The 22,400-nt window shown below is 34.1% G+C and overlaps 1 protein-coding gene across 1 annotated transcript in view; it reads right to left on the bottom strand.

The window, feature by feature from the left end:
• Positions 1-2,479: 2,479 nt before the first annotated feature.
• Positions 2,480-22,400, bottom strand: part of DCN (decorin) — a 41,671-nt gene continuing 21,750 nt past the window's right edge. Inside the window, exons 4-8 of the mRNA XM_009974684.2 lie at positions 11,381-11,594; positions 11,079-11,192; positions 9,790-9,883; positions 5,111-5,249; positions 2,480-4,017 (exon numbers count right to left, since the gene is read on the bottom strand). Coding sequence (XP_009972986.1) covers positions 3,823-4,017; positions 5,111-5,249; positions 9,790-9,883; positions 11,079-11,192; positions 11,381-11,594 — 756 coding nt within the window. The 3' untranslated portion in view covers positions 2,480-3,822. The remainder of the gene's footprint in view (positions 4,018-5,110; positions 5,250-9,789; positions 9,884-11,078; positions 11,193-11,380; positions 11,595-22,400) is intronic.

Raw genomic sequence — 22,400 nt, 5'->3', positions numbered from 1 at the left:
ACACATTGAAGCCAGGGGTTATTAAGAGTTGATCCTTTCCTGGAAATAAAATTAGATATGATGTCATTTATACATCAGCAATAAAGTGTATGATGGCTGCCCATAACCTGGTGCACTTTATGAGAAACTAGTCAGCTCGCTTCTGGCCTTAAAAGACAAGTATGTTTTAAAAAGCTAATTGATTTTTAGTCACGTTTTGAAAAATAATATTCCTTAGCAGTATATGTGTTTGCTAACAAAAACTGTGCATGTACTTTTGGAAAATCTAAACCTGAGGGATATAACTACTTACAAAAAAAAAAAAAATAAAAAACTTGGAAGGGTTCTGCAAAAGTGAAAGAATAAATTTACAGTATTGCCATCAAGCTGCAGTAAAAACATCTCTTCTTCAAGGCATCATTTTAATTTCCAACGTGTTTAGTCAATTCAGTAGAAAGCAGAAGGGACTATTTACTTGAAAACCTCTTATAGGGATTTGAATTAACACTTTAATTAGATTCATGGCTAGGGGAAAAAAATTACATTTATGTATGTAAAAATAGCAGAAAATATTGTCTTTATCATAAAAAGATAGAATTTAAATGATATTATTAGAAAATTTCTTTTAAAAAACAAAGGCAAGTAAGTGCTATTATTTTAGGTTGGATTTTTTATGATGGTGGAATAAATAAGAAGCCACTGTATGTCAGTTTAATTCTTCTATCATTCTCACATCTGAGGAGCTGTCACTACACCTTTTCACTCTCATATGTCTTGTTTCTACCAGCTTGAATTTTCCAGTTATTAGGATACGGGTTTTTTCAGGCTCCTTAGGAGGGTCTATTTTCACACCTGAGAGACAGTCACACCCTTGCCTGCAGTGACCTCTCTGTGGCCCAAGGATGCAGGAAGAGATAAAATTCCTTAGGCTGCACCAGGAAACAAGGGGTTTATTCCTTTATGTGTTTGAGTCTTACAGTTGTGACTGTTTACTATCTTCATACTTTATGGAGGAATTGGAGACATTCTGTTGAGCCTAAAAGGCTTTCTAATTTAGCTCTTATTTCTTTCCACCCAACTGTTTATAGTTTGTTTTGTTCAGGTTTGTTCTTTTTTCCTGTCTTTCTTTTTCCTTTCCTTTCCTTTCCTTTCTTTGCCTTGCCTTTCCTTGCCTTTCCTTGTCTTTCCCTTTCATTGCCTTTCCTTTCCTTGCCTTGCCTTGCCTTGCCTTGCCTTTCCTTGCCTCTCCTCGCCTTCCCTCTCTTTTCCTTGCCTTTCCTTTCTTTGCCTTGACTTGCCTTGACTTTTTTTTTTTCTTTTGTGTGTATGTGTGTGTTTTTAAGTGGAAGAGCCATCTGTTCTGTATTTATATGAAAACAGTTTTTAAATTATTGGGCTTCCCTTTGCTTTGAAGTCTTTGCAGACACTGTGTGTGGATAGGGTCCCATCAGTCAGGCGTTATAGCTATGGCTGCACAATTTATAGAAAACCAACAGTGTGTTTACCTTTTGAATTTGTCATGATCTTGCTGAGGTTTCATGTTATAGGATTTGCTTATTCTGTTTTACCGCACAGGACTGGGAATCAGGAAAGTCTTGTTATCTTCCCAGCCCTTGGCTCTTAGAGGGGAATGTATTTTATGAAGAACAGCTTGTGCTTTAACACAGAGGGCAGCAAGTTTGGTATAGGACATATCATGGATATTACAGAGGAGGACCAGGATCAGATATTTTCTTCTGGACTTAAAGTTGCTTCTGGTTTGAAAGAAAAGACTTAGTATGGAGAGATTTTAAAGGCTTAGGGAGAGAAATGGGAAGTTTGTGTATATGTTTATAAGAAATTTTATATAATAAGTGTTATTATTTATTGTATAAATCTCTTTCTGTAAATTGTATCTTTATCTGTTAATTTGAACTATGTACATAAAAACCCTGTGGAGTTGTTCAAGATAAGACAATATCTTTGTTCTCTATTGCAGTGTCAGTGATTATCTTTCTGCATGAAGTCTCTCTCTGATTAGTAGCAGATATCCAACCAAGAATCAAAAGGAGAAAATCTAACTGCTAATTTTCTGAAGGGCTTTCCCTCCAGTGACATAAAGATATCATATATTGTTAGTTTTATTTAAAAATAACACTCAGAAAATGTGAAACGCAGAACAAAATACAGATGCAAATGGGGGAAATCGCTGGCTACATTACGAAGAAGACAGCCAGCAGTACAAACATTCTTTTCCTGTGTAATGGCTTTAGTGATTCATAATTGTTTCCAATTATTTACTACCTGAATAAATGACAGCTATAAAGAGAATATATTAATATTCTAGGAGAAATACCTGTGAATGTTAAGCATGAAAAAGTTCCTTGAGGCAAGAGAATTTCACACAATTTGCTCTTACTTTAGCTATCACTATGTCAAAGTTGTTCAATTTTCAAGAATTAATCATAATTAAAGTTCTGACATGTTATCAAAACAGAAAATAAAGACAAACACTTTTGAGTTTGCCTGTATTACATTATTCTTTAATATAAATGACATATAAGTTTTACAAATTAAAGAGATTGACCTTGGAGTATTAAGAGGCTGCAGAAGATTCTTTTAAGGTGACATTTTTATTGAGTATATGTTTAGCTTTGTAGATTGACAGTAGAAATGTGCAGCCTACCTTTGATGTGCTTGATACCCACTGGTATGGGTTGAAGAATCCCAGTTTGCAGAGGGCTTCAGATCAATCTAAGAAGATGCTTCTACAAATGATGTCCCAGCAATGTCCAGCTAGGGCTTGCAGTTATTTCACTTCATATTTCGCTATACTTATTGTTTTGCTTATAATCTAAATTCCACAAATTCATCAGATGGGGAGCCTGCATATCTCTACTTGACAATTAAAAATATTGTTTAAAAAACAAAACGAGTAAAGGATGCTGACAAATGTACAATGCAGAACAAGTGAACAGTGAACTGCTATTATTTTTTGGTTTAGATATATAGATGGATTGATACCAATGACTAAACCCTAATACCATACTCTGCAAGCCAGTCTCACAAAAGTCATTAAAACTGCACTTGTGACTAAGGTGAGAGGGACTTTCCCTAGAGAAAATTAGTTATTGAGCTCCAGACATAGGTTACAGGCTATGTACTGCAGACTACTCAGTTTGTTCAATAGGATCATGTTAAACTAATCCTGAACAGCATTGCTCTAGAAGAATGGCAACATTTAAAGAACTATGTGTACAATATGAGTTTATTTTATTTTTCCCAAAATAATGACATTAGCAACAATTTTATCTGCCTCTGCTAAATAGATACATTCAGAATTAGCTTGGTGTTATAGTGGATATTTTTAAACCTCCAGGGCTTGAAATAAATTTAAAGGAGGTAACTCTCACCTTCTCAAGTTTCAAGATGATTTGAGAGTCTTTTTTCCCTCTATTATTTTTTGTGTGTGGCTATAAAAATAACCTTAATCACTATCTTTTCTTTTCTTTTTCTTTTTTTTTTTTTTTCTTAATATCATAACTTGACAAATATTTACTCCGAATCTCATATACAGTGGAATCTGAAAACCTGTAGCATTCAGCAAACTGAAAAATACCACAGAAAGCATGCTGGAAAAGAAGGCTGAAATAAGTCAGTTTAAAGCACAGTTGGCAATTCTTTTTGATGATATGCTTGATCTTGTACATCTGTAATGATTCATTTATTCTACATCAATGGATCATCTCCACTTTAAAGTGAAGTTTCTGGTATTTGGCATTTACTGTTAGCAACAATTTTTTGAACAGGCCTATTACAACAGGTACTTTAGCTGAAACAGAACCGAACCCCATCTTTAGACATCTATTTGTAATTTCCAATCTGTACTGCAGAGCGTTCATGGATACATCGGAAAGCAGAGGGCTGGATTTCCCAGTACTGCACGGGGTTGCTGAAGAGACTCACACCGGAATAGCTAGCCTTTTTGGTGTTGTATCCCAGAGGGCAAAAATCATTGATACCAACTGAAGCAATTTTGTTGTTATGAAGATAGACCACCTGAAAAGCATAGAATGACAGAAGTGAGAAATAGAGCTACCATGGCAAATAAGATAATTGATTTGACGTCAAATACTTGGTGTATATTGTGCAATGTTATACAGAGTAACAATATAACCTTTTTTCAAAACAAATGCTTGATTCTGCTTACCTTTTGAAATACCCAGAGTATATCCAATTAGAAATAATTTCTACAGAAAGAGCAAAAACTTTGCAGGGCAATCTAATAACGTTACTATCATCTGATCATACCGTAAGTTAAAGAGGAGTCAAAGATGTGGAATCATTAATACAGTGTTGTGGTTCAGAAGCATGTGATGTATATAAAGAGTGTATTTGTTGCTAATTGGTTTCTCTCCAGCTTTAATGCTTTCACTTTCATGAGTGCAACCGTGGACTAAGATCCAAAGTAATCACAAATGATGATTTAAAATAGCTGATGAATATTACTTTGCTCCAGAGTCACCTTTTCTGATGAAGTTTCCCAAGTTACATGCAAGTGGTGATTTACATTTGGGAGTCTTCATTCTTTGAGAGCTTTCTTTCCCATAAAGTCATAGTCCAAGTGAAGACAGATTTTAATTGGCTTCAGGGGGCCTTATTTCTAGATATCCAGCCACACAAGGCTCAGAAATACTGCTGATGTGAAATGCATATGACATCTCTTTGCCCTCCTGAAGGCACAGCTGTGTGAGATACCAAAGGGAAGGTTCTTGGGGAAGGTTGCAAAATGTGACTGAGTAGAATTGAAAAAATACAACAGAAGAAATGGTTTTTGAAAACATTTTTTGAATGAAGAGGAAATCAAAGTACACAAATAATCCCATATTTGTTGCATTCCGTCAGACACACAGAGATAATGAATGCACACCTCCAGATCTATACACCTCCATAGCCACATCCACATAAAAATCAGAATAAGAGTTCCTATTGTATGCAAGTTTTCCATACCTATTCAACAGTTTATCAAACTTGCATCAAGTTACTTTTTGCACAAATATTGTATATGCTTCTGTTCACGACTGAATAACCATACAAATACCAGTCAGAATCTTTCAGTTATTGCTCTCTGAGGCAGTATGATAAACTTTACCTGGATATACTTGTGTTCACCCAGCCCACCAGGTACTCTGACAAGGTCATTGTTGTTCAAATGGAGCTCTCTCAGATGAGGTACATTGTTAAGAGAGCCATTTTCAACTGAAGAAATACTGTTGAAGCTGAGACCCAATCTGAAAAAAAACAAACCAAAACAAAAAATTATGTTAAACTTGCCCACATAACCATCTTCCTTGGGTTGATTATTTCTCTACACTACTGTTGCAGAACTGACCGGGCTAATTTTCAGAATTATGTGTGACGTAGAGTCATCACAGGGAACTAGTTTAGTTAAATATATTTAAATAAGTTTGACATCTGATGTGAACTATCATAATTATCATAATATCATTCAACTTGGGCCCATGGCACTGAATACTTTCATGAGCTGTATGACTAATCCCACTGTAAATACACACTGTGTACATCCATAGGCACCCATCCTTCTTTAAAATACGAATAAGAGTTTCTTGCATGACTTTAGGATCACTGGCTATAACTTTCTTTGTCAAACTACATAACCCAGGGTGACCAGAGCTGTTAAGTTTAAATTTTCACTACATTCTTCTAAGATACTTATGTAGAGACGTGTTATAGATTGGAAACAGGAGCTGAGTCATACATAATGATCTGTTCAGCAGGACACAGAAGTGGGACATACACATTTGTCCTAGGTTCCAGTCCAGAGCTTTCATCACAAAATTATCCTTCCTGCTTTATACATCCACATTCTGAGTTTATTAGCACAATTTATGTCTAGTTTGGAAAATCTTGTCCTGTCTGTCAATTTCCATGCTAATACTATTTTGGTTTGCAATTACTAGACTACAGATTATTTTTCAAGAGACTCTAATAAATTACAATGTTCCATATTGCAGTAAGGAATTCAGTGGTAATTCTGCAGGAGTTGTCATCATCAGGAATGTTGTCCTTTGAGAAAATGATTTCTATAAATGCTAAACCTTCTTCATCTAGTTTGCTTTATCTTTTTTTTTTTTTAAAAAAAGCAATCTTTTTCAATTTTGAGGGAAAAAATATTCTGAGATTTATTAATAAATGAATCAATTAAAGAATCTAATATAGGTAATCAGAATTCTTGTGATAACATAATGGATGAATGCTTCTAAAGAAGTACTTTTACTACCTGTAATTCTTTGTGGCTTGTGCCAGCTTAAAGAATCAGAATCTGAACCTAGTGTAAAAGCACAGAACTAAAAATCCTTTTTTGATTTTTATGGCAGAGATATTTCCAGAAATAATGCTGTCGAAGAATGGAAGTGTATTTTATAATTTTCCTTGTAAAAATAAACAATCAAAGAAAGATCTTGTTAATAGGTATTATATATAATGCAGATGGTCATATCATACTAATTTAAACATTGCAATGCTGTCAAGCTATTAAATCACAAGGGAGAGCTTCATGAGATCTCCCACTGACATCAACAGGAATTTATTTCACTCAGGAATCAGTTCACAGTATCCTCTTCTTTGCTAGAATTTGGTCAGGCAGAATTTTAATGTAAAGGGTATTAGAACAAAATTCCTTTGAGTAGTGTACCTCAATATTGAGGAAAGCTTGGAGGATTTGATCCATATAGAGCAATTTGATCTGAAGATCTACAGAATGTCTATAAAGGACTTCAGTGATGGGTGCTCATAGTGAATGTCTTTAAAAGGATCAGGAAAAAAAAAACAACATTTTGTCAGAAGGTTATACATTTTTGGTTGAGACATATCTAAATATATGCTTGCTACATATGCAGGTCTACAAGCAGGTGTGTCACATATAGGGAGACCAGCATGAAAAAAAAAACAGGTCTGACTTTCATCTTGGTCTGTTGAAGCAATAGTAACCCCTTTACACACCATAGGGATGGACAAGCTCCAACTCTGCATTAGCTCATGCAGGGAAAGCCTTTTTGGGAAAGAGTAAAATTGGAGGAGTCTGTAGAAAAGTGGATCTAACTCCCACAAGCAGTGAAATTATATGTAATTACATCTCATCTAAATATGTTACAAACCAACACTTGGTCACTCCAGGATATGTTTACAAGTGAAATAAGTCAATATTAATCTGTAAAATACAGGGTGATTAAGATTATTATGAGCGAATATGGTCTTCATCTCTTTTTCTTTCCAGGGGAAAAAAAGGGAAGAATTTGAAAAATCGCTCTTGCTTAATCTATTACTTACTGACATGTTACTTCCTTTTATATTAGTCATAGATAGTATTTTTCTAGAGATTTAGATGAGCTAGTCACAGCGTTCTAATTCATTGAAGAGCATCATCAGAAACATATCTAAAAATTGAAGAAATTCTCAGATGTTTTTTCACCTTCTTTTGTCTCCAACATCCCTGCTGGCCCATTTCCATTTTTTTTTAACAAACTTCATGCTGCTCAACTTCATCATTATTGTGGGCCTGATACAACTTCCGCTGTATGGAGCTAGATCTTTTCAGTAAAATTTAATAAGTTATATTCATAATAACATCAGTTGTGTAATGTATAATCCTGCGGAGCTCATGTAACCAGCATAGTCTTGTTTGGTTTACATTCATTAGATTATTTTTTTTTCCACTGCAACAATATATGAAGACTTTTGAAAGTCTTACAAGAAATTTTACAAGGAAAAAAAGCAACCAAAAAGGACAAATATTGGTGGTCTTCTAGAGCTCAAGAATTCAAAAGAGAATGAGTAGTAGATCTATACCAAGCTATTTAGTGAAAGATTTTACAGTTTAAAACATTTTAACACAATCAGAAGAATTACTTATTTCTCAAAGTCTAACTGTGCTTTAAGGCAGCTATTAGACTGTTGAGCATGAGTTGACATGATCCAGGAGGAAAGTGCTCTGACCCCATATTGATGTTTCTAAAGACTTAGACATGTAATAAAAGCTGGATTTCTGTATCTTGTTTCTGTGGTATAAGGGGCATGCTGCTCCTTAGATTTATCCCATATGCTGTCCTGGAGCTCTCTCATAACTCCCTCCTTTCCTCATCTGTCTGCTCTGTTATGTCTAATGTGCTCCATTTTTGCCAGTCTGTATTCTGCCTCACTTTTTAACTTTGCAAAAGAGGATTTCTGACTATGTTTAGGTTAACCTGCTTAAGCACAGGCCAGAGACCAGTTTAAACCTTGGTGCCTGTTTTGAGCAGCTCCACATTTCCACACCACGATGAACAGAGTATCTTGTTTCTCCATACAGTACAGCCACAATAGAAGCAGCCCAAGTTTAGATATTTTTAGCAGTCCCTCAGCACTTTCTGCATACAGCTTTATGTCTTAAGAGCGAATTCCAACAATATTGTCCATGTGATGTTGCCCGTAGTGTTTTCCAAGTGTGAATGTGAAAAAGCAGAAAAACTGACAGCTGACACACCCCACACCTCCCTCCTCCAGTCAAGTAAATTACTCTCTATCTGAGTAGTTATGATTTTGTTTTGATTTTGGAAGCTTTGTTTATAATTTTTCTGGAGGATGTTACATTTTATATTAAGACTCTGTCATAAACAATAACTGCTTCATAGTCCTTTAACCTATAATTATGGTATTTTATTTTTTTCATTGAAATCCAGAAGCAGAATTGTTTTGATCAGGGATGAATCTGTGATCAAATATGAACATCAAGCATGAGTTGAAATGTCTTATTTTACAAGCTCTAGAAAGCTGTTCTAAGATTTACCACTTGGAATTGCCAGGTTTGAAATATGTGTTAAGTTACTATATACCTCATTGGACTGAATTGCCGTCTAAGCTACTATAAACAGTGGTAAACTTAACTCCTGTTGCTCAGTAATATTTCTTTGATTTCTGTATTCTGCCTTCGTTATGACAAGCAGATTGATTAAGATGAAGATCTAGGAATTAGATCAGTAATCTGATTGACAGTCTTTTAGATCAATTATACTTCTGTTTTCATACAATAGTTTTAAAATATCACTGTATTAAAATACCTTGTAGTACAGGTCCATTTTACTGTTTTAGCATGTTATCTAATGTAAACTAATTCACAAGTAATTGTGTATGTTTATAACTGCTCTTTGGGAATTCTCATCACATTTTCCTACAGTTAGAGAAATTTATTCAGCAACAGATTCACAGATTATCAAGGTAAAATCACTCTGAAAAAATGACATTTTTTCATTTATATTGTATGATTTTTTTTTTGGTCATGTTCCTGGACTCATTGCAGAGTTGCCTTTCTTGAGGAACAAAAGAAACACTGTTGCAAGAAGTTTTGGTTCCCATGTGCTTTTTTCCTCAGTTTCTAGGGCAAATTGCATGAGCAATGAAGTGTCCCAAGAAACATGCTTAAACAAAAGATGGAAGTACAGTGAAAGAAGTATGACATAATTAAAAAATATAATTACTGTATTTATATTTCTTTTTTTTATTTTTTTTATTTATTTATTTTTTTAATCAAAGAAACTGTTATCCTGGGCATACATCACTCATAATTGAAACAGTTGAAAAGTGTCGTTAGAAAAAAATAAAGTCTTTTGTTCTCTTAAATCAGTACACAAGTCATTAGAAGCTTTTTCTGCTAAGTTATGTATTGCTTCAATGACAGAAATGCTCATGAAGCACAGAATGATGTGTTCTAATTGTGGGTGTAGTAGTTACGTTTTCAACTAATATTTTATGTGAAAAGAAGAAATGAATTCTTACTTTGCCAAGTTGGTGAGTCCAGACAAACCATCAGCGTCAATTTTGCTGATTTTGTTGCCATCAAGGTGAAGTTCAGTAAGGGATGGGGGAAGGCCTGAAAGAGAGAACACTATCAAGTTACTTTTGATGAAACTGGTTCACTATCTTTTTTTAAAGGACTGATATTATACTGAGGCTTTTTTTATAGTAACAAAAAGATTTTTACTAGATATGGCCAAGAAAAATTCACCGAATGAAACAAGGAACTTTTACAGTCAAGGAAATTGAAAACAGCTAGTAACAATTTATTAGACATGAAAGCTCCTAAGGTCATCATAGAACAGTTAATTGCTAAAAAATACCTAAATTAAATTCTTTTCAGATATGAATTCTAACCTCCATGATTATGTAAATGAGACATATATATTAGTGTAAAAAAAGAGCCTTCATTTTAGCCAGATGATCTACATACATAAATCTACAAATATTTGGCACCTAGATATTTAACAAATAACAGCAACAGAAAATGAGATTATAAAGATGAAATAAAATAATTTTAATGTTATTTTAGGTAGGACACACAGGAGTTTGCAAATTCTGTTTATCAGTAAAAAAAATTGGAACAAAATATTTTAACTATCTGAGGTCCCTCAAAGGAACATCCAAAACAGGAAATGTGGGATGAAAGAAATAGCAACCAGTATTAACTTTCAAAAAGTTTTCAGCTATTTCAAAACAATCTGTTGGCTGAAGTATGAATAAATTGAATATAATTTCCTCTGGATTGGAACCATTCTGTTTTGTTTTGTTTTAATAGGTTATATTGAAGTTGTTCTTATTTTGTAGCAATTTGCAATGAAGTACTTTTAAAAATAGAAAATGTTCCTGTTTTGTATAGGAATAGTATTTTTGGCTTCAAACCCACAGACTTGTGGAGTACTGATTTTATGCTTGTAGAACTTCAGTTTATTCTACATGAGTTTACATATGTGTAATGCTGATCATGCTCACCAAGCAGGGTTGGTGGATGAAAACATTCTTCCACTTTATATTTCAGCTATGAGACAAGAAAAGCGAAATAACATAAAATAGCTTACTTTTGACTGTGCACCTCTTGTGGAGCTTCTCATACTAGAAAAACAAAATTTTCAAAACCAATAAAACTCAGCTGACCAAAAAATGAAGTAGTCAAGTAATGGATACTCTAAGGACTGACTCAAAAGGCTTCCATGATAATTATTTTTCCAGCTGACTAGAAGTCACTATATTATGCCTGTGTAAATCTCTGAAATATTAATTTAATTTCTTACCTTTTGGGATGCTAGTAATGTTGGTGTCTGCGATACGGATGTAGGAGAGCCTCTTCATCCCCTGAAAAGCTCCATTTTCAATACCTGAACTCTTGATTGGGTTGGTGCCTAGTTCTGCCAACAAAACATGGTTGTGAGCTGTACTGCAGTGTAGGTATCTATATCCTTTAGGTCAAAGCTAAATTGGAGGTACAATTTAATGGAGCATTTCTTCACTTTCTACATAAAATCACTGATTGAACTAAAAACAACATCTTGAAAAACTATTGAGTTGATTTTGTTATAATTTCTTATGCTCGTACCTAAGACAATCACTTGATTCAATCCGTTAAAGACAGCTTTCCTCAACTTGGAGATCTCATTCTCATGAGCCCGTATCTCCTGAAGAGACTTCGGCATGTTTTCTGGGAGTTCCTTCAAGTTGTTCTTGGACAGGTAAAGTCTTTCCAGTTTCTTCAGGGGAGCAAAAGCTAACGGGCTTATTTTGCTGATTTTGTTGTTAACAAGGATCAATGCCTGTGGAGTAATAATGAAGGAGATCTCAGATAATCACTAGGGAAATTATTTCAGGAATGAAACATTTTTAAATTATTATCCTTTTCTAGTGTCTTTTGATGCCTTTTTATGGCCAATCTAGTGACCTGAAGAACATGCAATGGAGTACTAAAACAAATAATTAAGATCTTCTAAAACAATGCAAAATAGACAAGTCCTACATAACAAACACAAGTGTTATTTCATTGCTGAGGTATATTCAGCTTCTGTTAACAACCATAATTTATACCCAAGAATAAGTACAACCCTTACATTTGAAAGCTGTGGAGAACAAGACATTCACATAAAACTAACATTATCAGTTTAATTTGCCTTTTTTTTCCTGATTTTGTTTATTCTTAAAATACTTTTATACCTTATGCATCATCACACAAACATCCTAACCAGTTTTTCCTGCACAGAAAATTCTATGACTCAATACAGTGAAAGCACAGTCCAGCTTAATGCAAATACACATATCATCACCCTTTTCCTGTTAATCTCACAGAGTGCACTTGTTAAATTTCTGTCTGTTAATAACCTCATTTTTTCAGATGTATAAGCTATTTTGGGGGGGGTAAGTGTAAGTTAATATGTAAGGGGAGCAATCTGAAGCATCATGCTCTAAGTCCTGCAGTTAGGGATCATGCAACATGCTCATTCTGCCTACTATGTAGGTGTCTACTAGTTCCCAGAACAGTTGTGATATCTAGACTCAAGGTAACTCTGAGCAAACTAGCTACCTGTAATAGGTGGTCTCTGTATGCCTCTGAAATTTTACATTACTGTTAACTCTCTTACTGATCAACCAACCCTGACATAAAAAAGAACAAAGTCCCATTGCTGTTAGAAAGTAACACAGCTAATAGAAAAGATTTCACATATGATACATATCAGAATGAATCTTATCATTACATCTGTTTGCTATCTACTTATCAGATTTACAATTCTGCATGTATGTGAAGTGAATTAGGTAGAATGGGTTGTATAAATATAATATCTACTTATATTTATTACTAGAGAAGCTATAGAGCATCTTTGTTCACTAAATCCATTATGTTGTTTTCAGAAACAGAGACAACAGTTGCTGCTAAACCACAAATTTTTATACTGCATATGCTATAGATAACATTCAGTGCATTTTAATATACTTCTAGTATTTTCAGAATTACATTTTAATCTGTTTCTTGGAGGAAAATTGAGCATTCAACTTTTTCCACAATCAGTTAAGTATTAAAACTATGCCAAGAAATGTATCAGCATCTGTGACAGCACTTCTCCATCATGAAAACTGAAAAGGAGGTGAGAAGACAGTTTGAAATGGTATTTGATGTGTGGTTTTTCCTTAATCGACTCCTCTTGCAGATCATCCTGAGCAAAACAAGCAGTATGTTCTGTACATAGTTTCACTGAGTACATGTAAAGCTGAGCATATCTGGTTTTAATTTTTTACGCTAGCTAGCAATAATACATTTTCAAAAAGAGGTAGAAAAGTTCACTCACAGTTCAGCAGAGTATTTCCTAAGAACAAGCCTGTCCCAAAATAAATATATTGGTCAATGGAAGCCATGGCCCCAACTATCTTTTATTTGAGCCTGAGCTATAAGAACTGCCATGAGGACACATGGGGTACACACGGAGTGTGGTTACCTGAGCCATCATTGCCAGAATTGTGATACAGATGTAGATTTTGCCCATAGTGTAATACAGCTACATGCACAATATGTCCTACATGGGAAACAATCCAGTTATTATGAGGGCAACATCTTGATTTATGAAGACGAGTCTCTTTTATTGCTTTTATCATAATAACTGAATAACTGAGTGTGCTACTGCTAATTATATTGTTTGTTTGGGGTTTTTTTCCCTTAAATTTACCATGGATTTTTTTTCCATAGATCTCTAAGTCAACATTCAGTGAGTTTAGACTCATCAGCACTCAAATTTTTTATCCTGTATCCTGCTTTGTACTGCTTGGTCATTTATTTCAGATAAAAACATGCCTTATTTCTCTTTCTTTTTTATTTGATATGTTTTACCTTTGTTGCCTTCTAGATAAAAAATGTTTGGTCTGTGATTATCACAGCTGATGATATGATGTAAAATATTTCTTTCTGGAGGCAGATAGGTATACATTCAGCTATGCACTGCAGTGTAAATATTCTCTGAGTAGTTGATGTTAGTAAGATTGTTACAGCTCTTCAGAGCAGAACCGATAGTCTTGACCAAAACCAGAAATTATCTAGGTATCTAGGATTAATCAGTTCTGCTTTGACAATGCTTCATCCTGAATATGATCATGTTATCTTGGGGAAACATGCAGAATTGTTGTTTTATTCGAACATCCAGAAAGTCTCTCTCTTAGAAATGATGATATCTATCAAAGGTATGTTGAAAAATACTGATTTCACAATGGGAACATATGTATAGTGGTACAAGGTGGGAAGGTATCATAAACCTATAATTTTCAAATTTTTTGTACTAGAATATCATTTCCCACTTACACCTCTCTCTGTAAGGCCCTGCTCCTCCTATTTTAAACCTGCATTATTTTTCCACGCTGTTGTGCAGCTGTAAAGAAAAAATAAGCCCACACATCAGAAATTGCAAGAGAAGTTTTACTCTATCCCAGAGCAACAGCAAATGATGAGGATAACACACCAGCATAACACCTGGCAAGCCATACCCCTGGGTTCCTTTCCCAGTTCACAATAACTCTATTATATGCAAGACTTAAAGAACTAAGTTATTAGCCTTGGAGCAATGTTGTTTACTTTCCTCAGAATGTGCCCCATATGGTTTGCATGTAACAAAAGTTAAAACAAAACAAAATAAAGTAAAATTAAGAGCTCAGGGGAATTTAGAGGTCAGTGAAAACAGGAACTAGAGAAGAAAAACCTAGGGAAAACATCTGCAGGCAGTGATACAGAGGAAAGGATGTCAGGCAAAAACATGCCACATGGACTAGTTATCCTGAATAAAGCCCAGATGGCATGATGGGGCATTATATTCATCTTGTTAAAGGACATGTAAAAATTTTGTACAGGGAAAGAAATACATGGAAGGAAAAATAAGGGTCAACCTGAAAGTGCTGAAAGCGCTGGAGCCCTTGGCAACTAACAACACTTGTGATGATGCTAGTATGAAATGATTTGGCAGAAATCTGAAGGCCTAGAACAGAGCCACAGGAATTGATACTTTTATTCAAAAATCTATCTTCTTCCATAATTATATTTTTAGTAGATGAAAAAAGAGATTTCTTTTAAAATAAAGGTACTCCCCCCCAAAACAAAAACAAAACAAAACAAAACAAAAAAAAAAAAAAAAAAGGAAAGAGTTGAAGTGTATCACCAATTCAAAATACAAAAAGGCTGAGGACATGAAATACAGCTTTCAGCATGACTCAGCGTGGGTGTGAAGATGTTTAGCCATAGGTAAGAGGAAAGAAAAGAAGGAAAAAAAATAAAAGAAAGAGAGAGAAGGAGAGAGAGAAAGAGAGAAAGAGAGAAAGAAAGAGAGAAAGAGAGAAAGAAAGAGAGAAAGAAAGAGAGAAAGAAAGAGAGAAAGAAAGAGAGAAAGAAAGAGAGAAAGAAAGAGAGAAAGAAAGAGAGAAAGAAAGAGAGAAAGAAAGAGAGAAAGAAAGAGAGAAAGAAAGAGAGAAAGAAAGAGAGAAAGAAAGAGAGAAAGAAAGAGAGAAAGAAAGAGAGAAAGAAAGAGAGAAAGAAAGAGAGAAAGAAAGAGAGAAAGAAAGAGAGAAAGAAAGAGAGAAAGAAAGAGAGAAAGAAAGAGAGAAAGAAAGAGAGAAAGAAAGAAAGAAAGAAAGAAAGAAAGAAAGAAAGAAAGAAAGAAAGAAAGAAAGAAAGAAAGAAAGAAAGAAAGAAAGAAAGAAAGAAAGAAAGAAAGAAAGAAAGAAGAAAGAAAGAAAGAAAGAAAGAAAGAAAGAAAGAAAGAAGAAAGAAAGAAAGAAAGAAAGAAAGAAAGAAAGAAAGAAAGAAAGAAAGAAAGAAAGAAAGAAAGAAAGAAAGAAAGAAAGAAAGAAAGAAAGAAAGAAAGAAAGAAAGAAAGAAAGAAAGAAAGAAAGAAAGAAAGAGAGAGAAAGAAAGAGAGAGAGAAAGAGAGAGAGAAAGAGAGAGAGAAAGAAAGAAAGAAAGAAAGAAAGAAAGAAAGAAAGAAAGAAAGAAAGAAAGAAAGAAAGAAAGAAAGAAAGAAAGAAAGAAAGAAAGAAAGAAAGAAAGAAAGAAAGAAAGAAAGAAAGAAAGAAAGAAAGAAAGAAAGAAAGAAAGAAAGAAAGAAAGAAAGAAAGAAAGAAAGAAAGAAAGAAAGAAAGAAAGAAAGAAAGAAAGAAAGAAAGAGAGAAAGAAAGAGAGAGAAAGAAAGAGAGAAGAGAGAGAGAAAGAGAGAGAGAAAGAGAGAGAGAAAGAGAGAAAGAAAGAGAGAAAGAAAGAAAGAAAGAAAGAAAGAAAGAAAGAAAGAAAGAAAGAAAGAAAGAAAGAAAGAAAGAAAGAAAGAAAGAAAGAAAGAAAGAAAGAAAGAAAGAAAGAAAGAAAGAAAGAAAGAAAGAAAGAAAGAAAGAAAGAAAGAAAGAAAGAAAGAAAGAAAGAAAGAAAGAAAGAAAGAAAGAAAGAAAGAAAGAAAGAAAGAAAGAAAGAAAGAAAGAAAGAAGAAAGAAAGAAAGAAAGAAAGAAAGAAAGAAAGAAAGAAAGAAAGAAAGAGAGAAAGAAAGAGAGAAAGAAAGAGAGAAAGAGAGAGAGAAAGAGAGAGAGAAAGAGAGAGAGAAAGAGAGAGAGAAAGAGAGAGAGAAAGAGAGAAAGAAAGAGAGAAAGAAAGAGAGAAAGAAAGAAAGAAAGAAAGAAAGAAAGAAAGAAAGAAAGAAAGAAAGAAAGAAAGAAAGAAAGAAAGAAAGAAAGAAAGAAAGAAAGAAAGAAAGAAAGAAAGAAAGAAAGAAAGAAAGAAAGAAAGAAAGAAAGAAAGAAAGAAAGAAAGAAAGAAAGAAAGAAAGAAAGAAAGAAAGAAAGAAAGAAAGAAAGAAAGAAAGAAAGAAAGAAAGAAAGAAAGAAAGAAAGAAAGAAAGAAAGAAAGAAAGAAAGAAAGAAAGAAAGAAAGAAAGAAAGAAAGAAAGAAAGAAAGAAAGAAAGAAAGAAAGAAAGAAAGAAAGAAAGAAAGAAAGAAGAAAGAAAGAGAAAGAAAGAGAGAGAGAAAGAGAGAAAGAAAGAAACAAACAAAGAAAAAGAAAGAAAAGAAGAAAGAAAAAACATCAGGTATTAAAGACATGATTTAGTCAGGCTTAGAGGGTTCATCGCAATTTCCTACGGGTAAGAGAAAAATTAGCTTCTATCCTCATTGTCCTGAGATAAAGCCTTTTTCCCTTGACATATATAGCATGTATAACTTAGCTGTTATAATATTGCACTATGATAATACTTATGGACCGACTTATCATGAAAATCAGTTTAAGTGGAGCTGAGATAAAAGAAAAATCCAAAATCCAAGCTTTGCTGCAAAGATGGCTTACTTTTTACTGAAACACCTCTGGTGGTAGTGTAGTCAGAAAAAAAAAAAAGAAAAACACTCTATGACAGGAATAGATGCTGGCTTCGCTGAAGTCAGCAGGAATCTGGCCATTTAGCTCTCTCTGGCCTGGTTTCTACCTCAAATATTTATTCTGAGAACAAAAAAGAGGATTCACAATTCAGGAAAATTTTGGAACGCTTGTTGATAGGCAGTTGTCAAAATACACCTTGACAAACTGCAGAGGGAGTGTGTGACAGTCATGCAGGGATGAGCATCTGAATGGTTTGCATCCCTGCTTCTGTTCTTCTTAGTCTGGAATAGTTTGAAACAATAGACTTGCCAAAATCAGAAGTGAACCATAAAATGATCAGTAAATTGTTATCAGCTATAATACATGTTGATACAACTGTTTTACCAGTTGGGGATGGTACTCTTACCTAACATCAAATCTTTAATGATGCATGCGTCCTTCAGGCTTTAAACTGAAAAGTCAATCCACTGACCCAGTGGAATTTCTTTAATTTCCTGGGTTATATATTACATTATTACCTGGGTTTTATTACAGTTCTGCTAGGAACAGTAATGCCTTAAGAATTGGAAGCTCAGGAGTCAGGCATCCAAATAAAAAAAATAATAAATTTTGTCCTTTTTTTTCGTCTTATGTTTTTAGTTGTTAAGTCATACTCATAACCTGGGCTTATAGTCAAGCTTTTCAGGCAAATTATTAGGAGTCGATGTACACTTGGGGAAAAAACAAAACAAAACAAAACAAAACAAAACAACAAACAGCAGCAACAAAAAAACAAACAACAACAAAAACTAAAACAAAGAACACAAAAAATATAAAACAGAACTTGACTTCATTCTCTAATTGTGTTGTACCAGGAGACAGAATGCTACAAAATAAGTATTAATTTTAAAATTCATTTAAATAACCATAAACATTAGTAAACTTCGAGGAACCAAGAGCCCCTGAATCCAAGGAGGTCTCTGAACAGAATTCCAGATGTTATGTCTCTTGAAGGGCCCATGTTCTTCAGTTAAAGCAGGAAACGGATAAAAAGATATTAAAAAAAAACAAAAAAAAAACAAAAAAAACCATGATGGTGCAATTATCTTTATTTGTTGTTACTTAAATTCTTTGGTAGGGTTTGGCAGGGTTACTGGATAGGGTTACTAGGGTGAAGTGGACATAGCTAAGAAAGTCAAGGAAAAAGGAATGACATAAAAACAATAGGGAGGAGATGAATGAACTCTGAGGGAAGGAGATGGCAAGGAAGTGAAACAACAGCCTGTCAGTATAAACGAAAGAAGACTGTGGAAGGCAGTTTGATCACATCCACAGTACCTTGTTGAATAATCTCACAAAGCCAAGGATCCTGCTGCAGATCTAGTTTGCCTGGCATCTGAGCTCTCACTGATAAGTCTCATGTAACATGACTTGCACAGATGACCAGAGACCTGGCTCAACATTTTCCTGATCCAGCAGAAAATAATCCTAATGCTCTGGAGTTCTAGAGAATCCTTCAACCCTGTCATTATCTAGTGAGGCAAGCATTTTGGTCAAACATTTTATCACAATTTACTTGTTTATTTTATTTTTGTATTCTATAATTTCTTTTTTCCATTAACTTAGTATGCTCACTCTGTCCAGAATTTTAAAGACCTCAAAGTATTTTCTTCTGTTGTTTTCCTCACATGAAAATGTCTGCACATTAAAAATGTTTTGCATGCATGTGGTGTGTTGAATACTTGTTTCAGTGGAAAATCTTGTTGTGTGTTAAGCACAATGCAAAGGAGAGCCTGAGGAAATGACAACTCTATAAGAGGGTGCTTAGAGAGTTTCTGAAAGGTTATTTTTTTTTATTTATTCTTCTCAGAATATTTGTTAGAAATATACAGCTGCACCAAGAGGGAAAAAAAAAATTAAAAAGGTATCTCTCAGTCCTGTTGTCTGCCATTAATGATAGTGGGAATTGAGTTCAGAGGGAGAAACTGGACGGAGATATCTGTCTTATGTTTTCTACAGTATTCCGGTGGTTACTGATTCTTCATTCTGTTATTTGCAGAGCATTATATTTACTTAACTTCTCTTTTAATTATGCCTGGTAAAAGGAAACTGAAGGTGTAATGCTGCAATGAGTCATCAGAAGACTGTGTTCTCTCATTAATATTTTTTGATCTGTTAGGAGTTTTTCTGTATCCCTGGAAGATGTTCTTAGAATTTTTTTCAGTTAATCTGGGCTCTTGTCCTTCCATAGGGAGCCTTCTTTTGATTAAAAAAAAAAAAAAAAAAAAAAAAAAGGAGTGCATGAAGCTTTTCTATTGCAATACATTATTTTTCCACTTCATATTACTACAAAGAGCATTTCAGTTTATTTGCCCATACACTTAGTGTTGATAATCCCTTAGTGTGGATATGGTCATAACCCTAAATCCCAAGTTTAAAACTTTTATCTCTTTCATGCAAGTCTTTTCTGTCAGTATAAATATAACTGGTTTTAGCACTGTTGTATGTCCAACCGTGGCTTAGCATAGTTCTGCCAGTTTAAATTAAGCAATGTTCCATTTGATTTCAAGCCAGTAGTGCATTTGTCTTCTTTTGCTGTACTAACACTGTGCCATTGAAAAATTCCTGTTGGAAAAGCATGCGGTCACTATCCTGTTGTTTGTGCTGTTCTTACAGTGATCTAATACACAGTAGTTTCTTTTACCTCTTTTTCCAAGTGCCAGGCATTATGCTGGTTTGCTTTGGCTTTGCCACACAGCATGCAACTCCATGTGCTGTTTTTGTAGACTCCTCCTTCACTCTGCATGAGGGCTTACTCATGTAGTATTTTGGATTCTTTATTGTGTCCATGGGGTCAAAGTACTGTACTCTATCCAGAAGTGTCAGTCTGTCTGGAAAATTCTGACAGTTTCATAGAAGATTTTTTCCTGGCTTTTCCAATAGTGCCTCTCTGTTTTGCCACAGGTCTAAATCATAAGCAAGTTTCTTACATAATATCAGACAGTTTCATGAAATCACAAACTCAGTCCTCAGCCCTAAAAAAAGACTGTCCTCAATCTTTTCCCTATTATCCCAAGTCCTCTGGTAAAAAATCCTTTTCTAATTGCATCCTTTTCTAATTGCTTGCCATATTTCCACAACTGTAAATTTTAACTGCTCTTTTACCTACTCAGGAAAATTTCTGATATAAAGATTATTTTTGTAGGTACTAATTTCTCTTTCATTACTATTTCCATGTATTGTGCACTCAGTGCATAAGCAGTTTAATTTGTGTTGAAAGAGAAGCCACAGGCAAGATATAATTAGATCTTTTCTCCTTATTTCATCTGTTTTTTAGTACAAGTTGAACTTTAAGTTCAACACAACTTGCCCATGAAAATCTCTTCTAAATCTATTACACCTATTGTTTGTTGGTGATGTCTATAAGAATTAGGAAGGAATTTAAAAGGAATAATCAAAAGGAATAAACTGAATATACTGTTCATTTTTTTCAAGTTCTATGAAAATTGGAATTCAAATAATTGTTTCCTCAAGTAATCACTTCATGCAAGAGGTTCACTGCAGTTGCTGATAATTTTAGATTTTGGAAAAATAATACTGATAATTTACGTAAATCTTCCCATTTTAGTAGAATATGAGAAGGTTTAGTAAACTCTAAGAAGTCTAGAAACTTTTGAACATCACACCATCAAGTGTAACACTAACACAAGCCATGTTTACCAGGGAATATGGTTAAAAAGCAGGCAAACATATATATCTCCTTAAAACAAAAGTGACAATGGAGATCTGTCAACAATAAAGCTTTTGAGTTATATTTATCTAAAACTAAATTCCCCTTTTATTTTGACTCTGAAAAATATTTAATTGCAAGTTGGGGAATGGGAATCATTCCCAGATATTACACAGGAAGAAGAATGATGCCTGCTGAGAGTAAAGATGGTGCCTAGTTACATAAATGTACTGCATGACTAAATTATTATTTGGGGAAAGAGATGAGAATATCAGGTTTTCTTCTTGAGTAAATCCAGGAGAACTGCATTGTTTTGAAGGTTATTTGTTAAAACTTACATTACTGTTGTCATTCTTCTAAATGATTTCCACTGGTCCCTAACATGTATTGGGTACTTTTGGGAATAAGACAAACAAATAATCTCTTCCCTGAAGAGTTACCTATTTAACTCACCATTAAATTATACTTGTTGTTATAAGAGAAAAAAACAAAAACAAAACCAAAAACAACATAGAGTTAGCCTCAATGAGATGACATAGTTCACAACATCTTAAGTCACAGCAGGAGGTATGACAGACTTGAGCTGAGTGCCAAGTAGGCAGAAGTCACTGGGGGCAGTGCTCTTCATCTGCAGTACCATGATCTGGCTCATTTCAGAGAGCGTCATGAAGAAGGATTGCAAAAAGATTAATTTCACTGACAAGACATTTATCTTTTTTAGCACCTTGGATATGATCTTTACCAAAAACACTGGGACTTCTTTCCAAGGTGGAAGAAAACTAAAACAAGTGAGCAGGAATTAAAATGTCAAATCTGTTCAATAGCCAAGCAGAGGAATTAAAAAAAAATTCTGGGGCACAAGTCATCTCATTCTAAAACCACATCAGATGAAATGTTATGTAGAAGCCCCTACTTCTCTTTGTTGACTGTAGAGGTTATCTATGGAACTCACTCAAGTATAGACACCTATGTTAAAATTAGATTACATGAACTTCATCATGATTTACTCGTGCAGCTCCCTCCATTATGGACAGACTGTCATTACGCCTATTCCTAGGAACTTTTAAAAACATTTCTTCTTGCTGCTGCATTAAAACAACAATTTAAGAGGGAATTTGGAAGTAATTAAGGAGATAAATGTTTATAGGATTTTTTTTTTTCTGAGTATAAGTGTCTAAATGCAGATTCTTTTTTGAAACAGTGCTTGTTTGGGTGATGGCATTGGCATTATGAATACATAAAATATGGGAGTTGGCTTCTTAATTGTGAATGAAAACATTACAATAGAAAGAGGCTGTGAAGAGCCAGGAAAGCAAAGCCAAGGAGTTTATATTGGTTATAATCAAAAAGGATAGAATGGAATAATACACAGAATAAACTGAGTTGGTAAAAGGTTAGAAAAATAGTATTTTGAGAAATATGCCTGAATTGAGGTATTACTTTCAAAGGCAGTGAAGTAATATCCTTTTTCTGATCTGGAAAGAGATATTTCAACAAAATTGAGGCAAGACTATGAGGTATGAATTTTAAGATGTTG

This window comes from Tyto alba, unplaced genomic scaffold (assembly GCF_018691265.1).
Source record: "Tyto alba isolate M040663 unplaced genomic scaffold, T.alba_DEE_v4.0 Super-Scaffold_2, whole genome shotgun sequence".
Taxonomy (NCBI): domain Eukaryota; kingdom Metazoa; phylum Chordata; class Aves; order Strigiformes; family Tytonidae; genus Tyto; species Tyto alba.
This window is presented reverse-complemented; position numbering and strand designations above follow the sequence as displayed.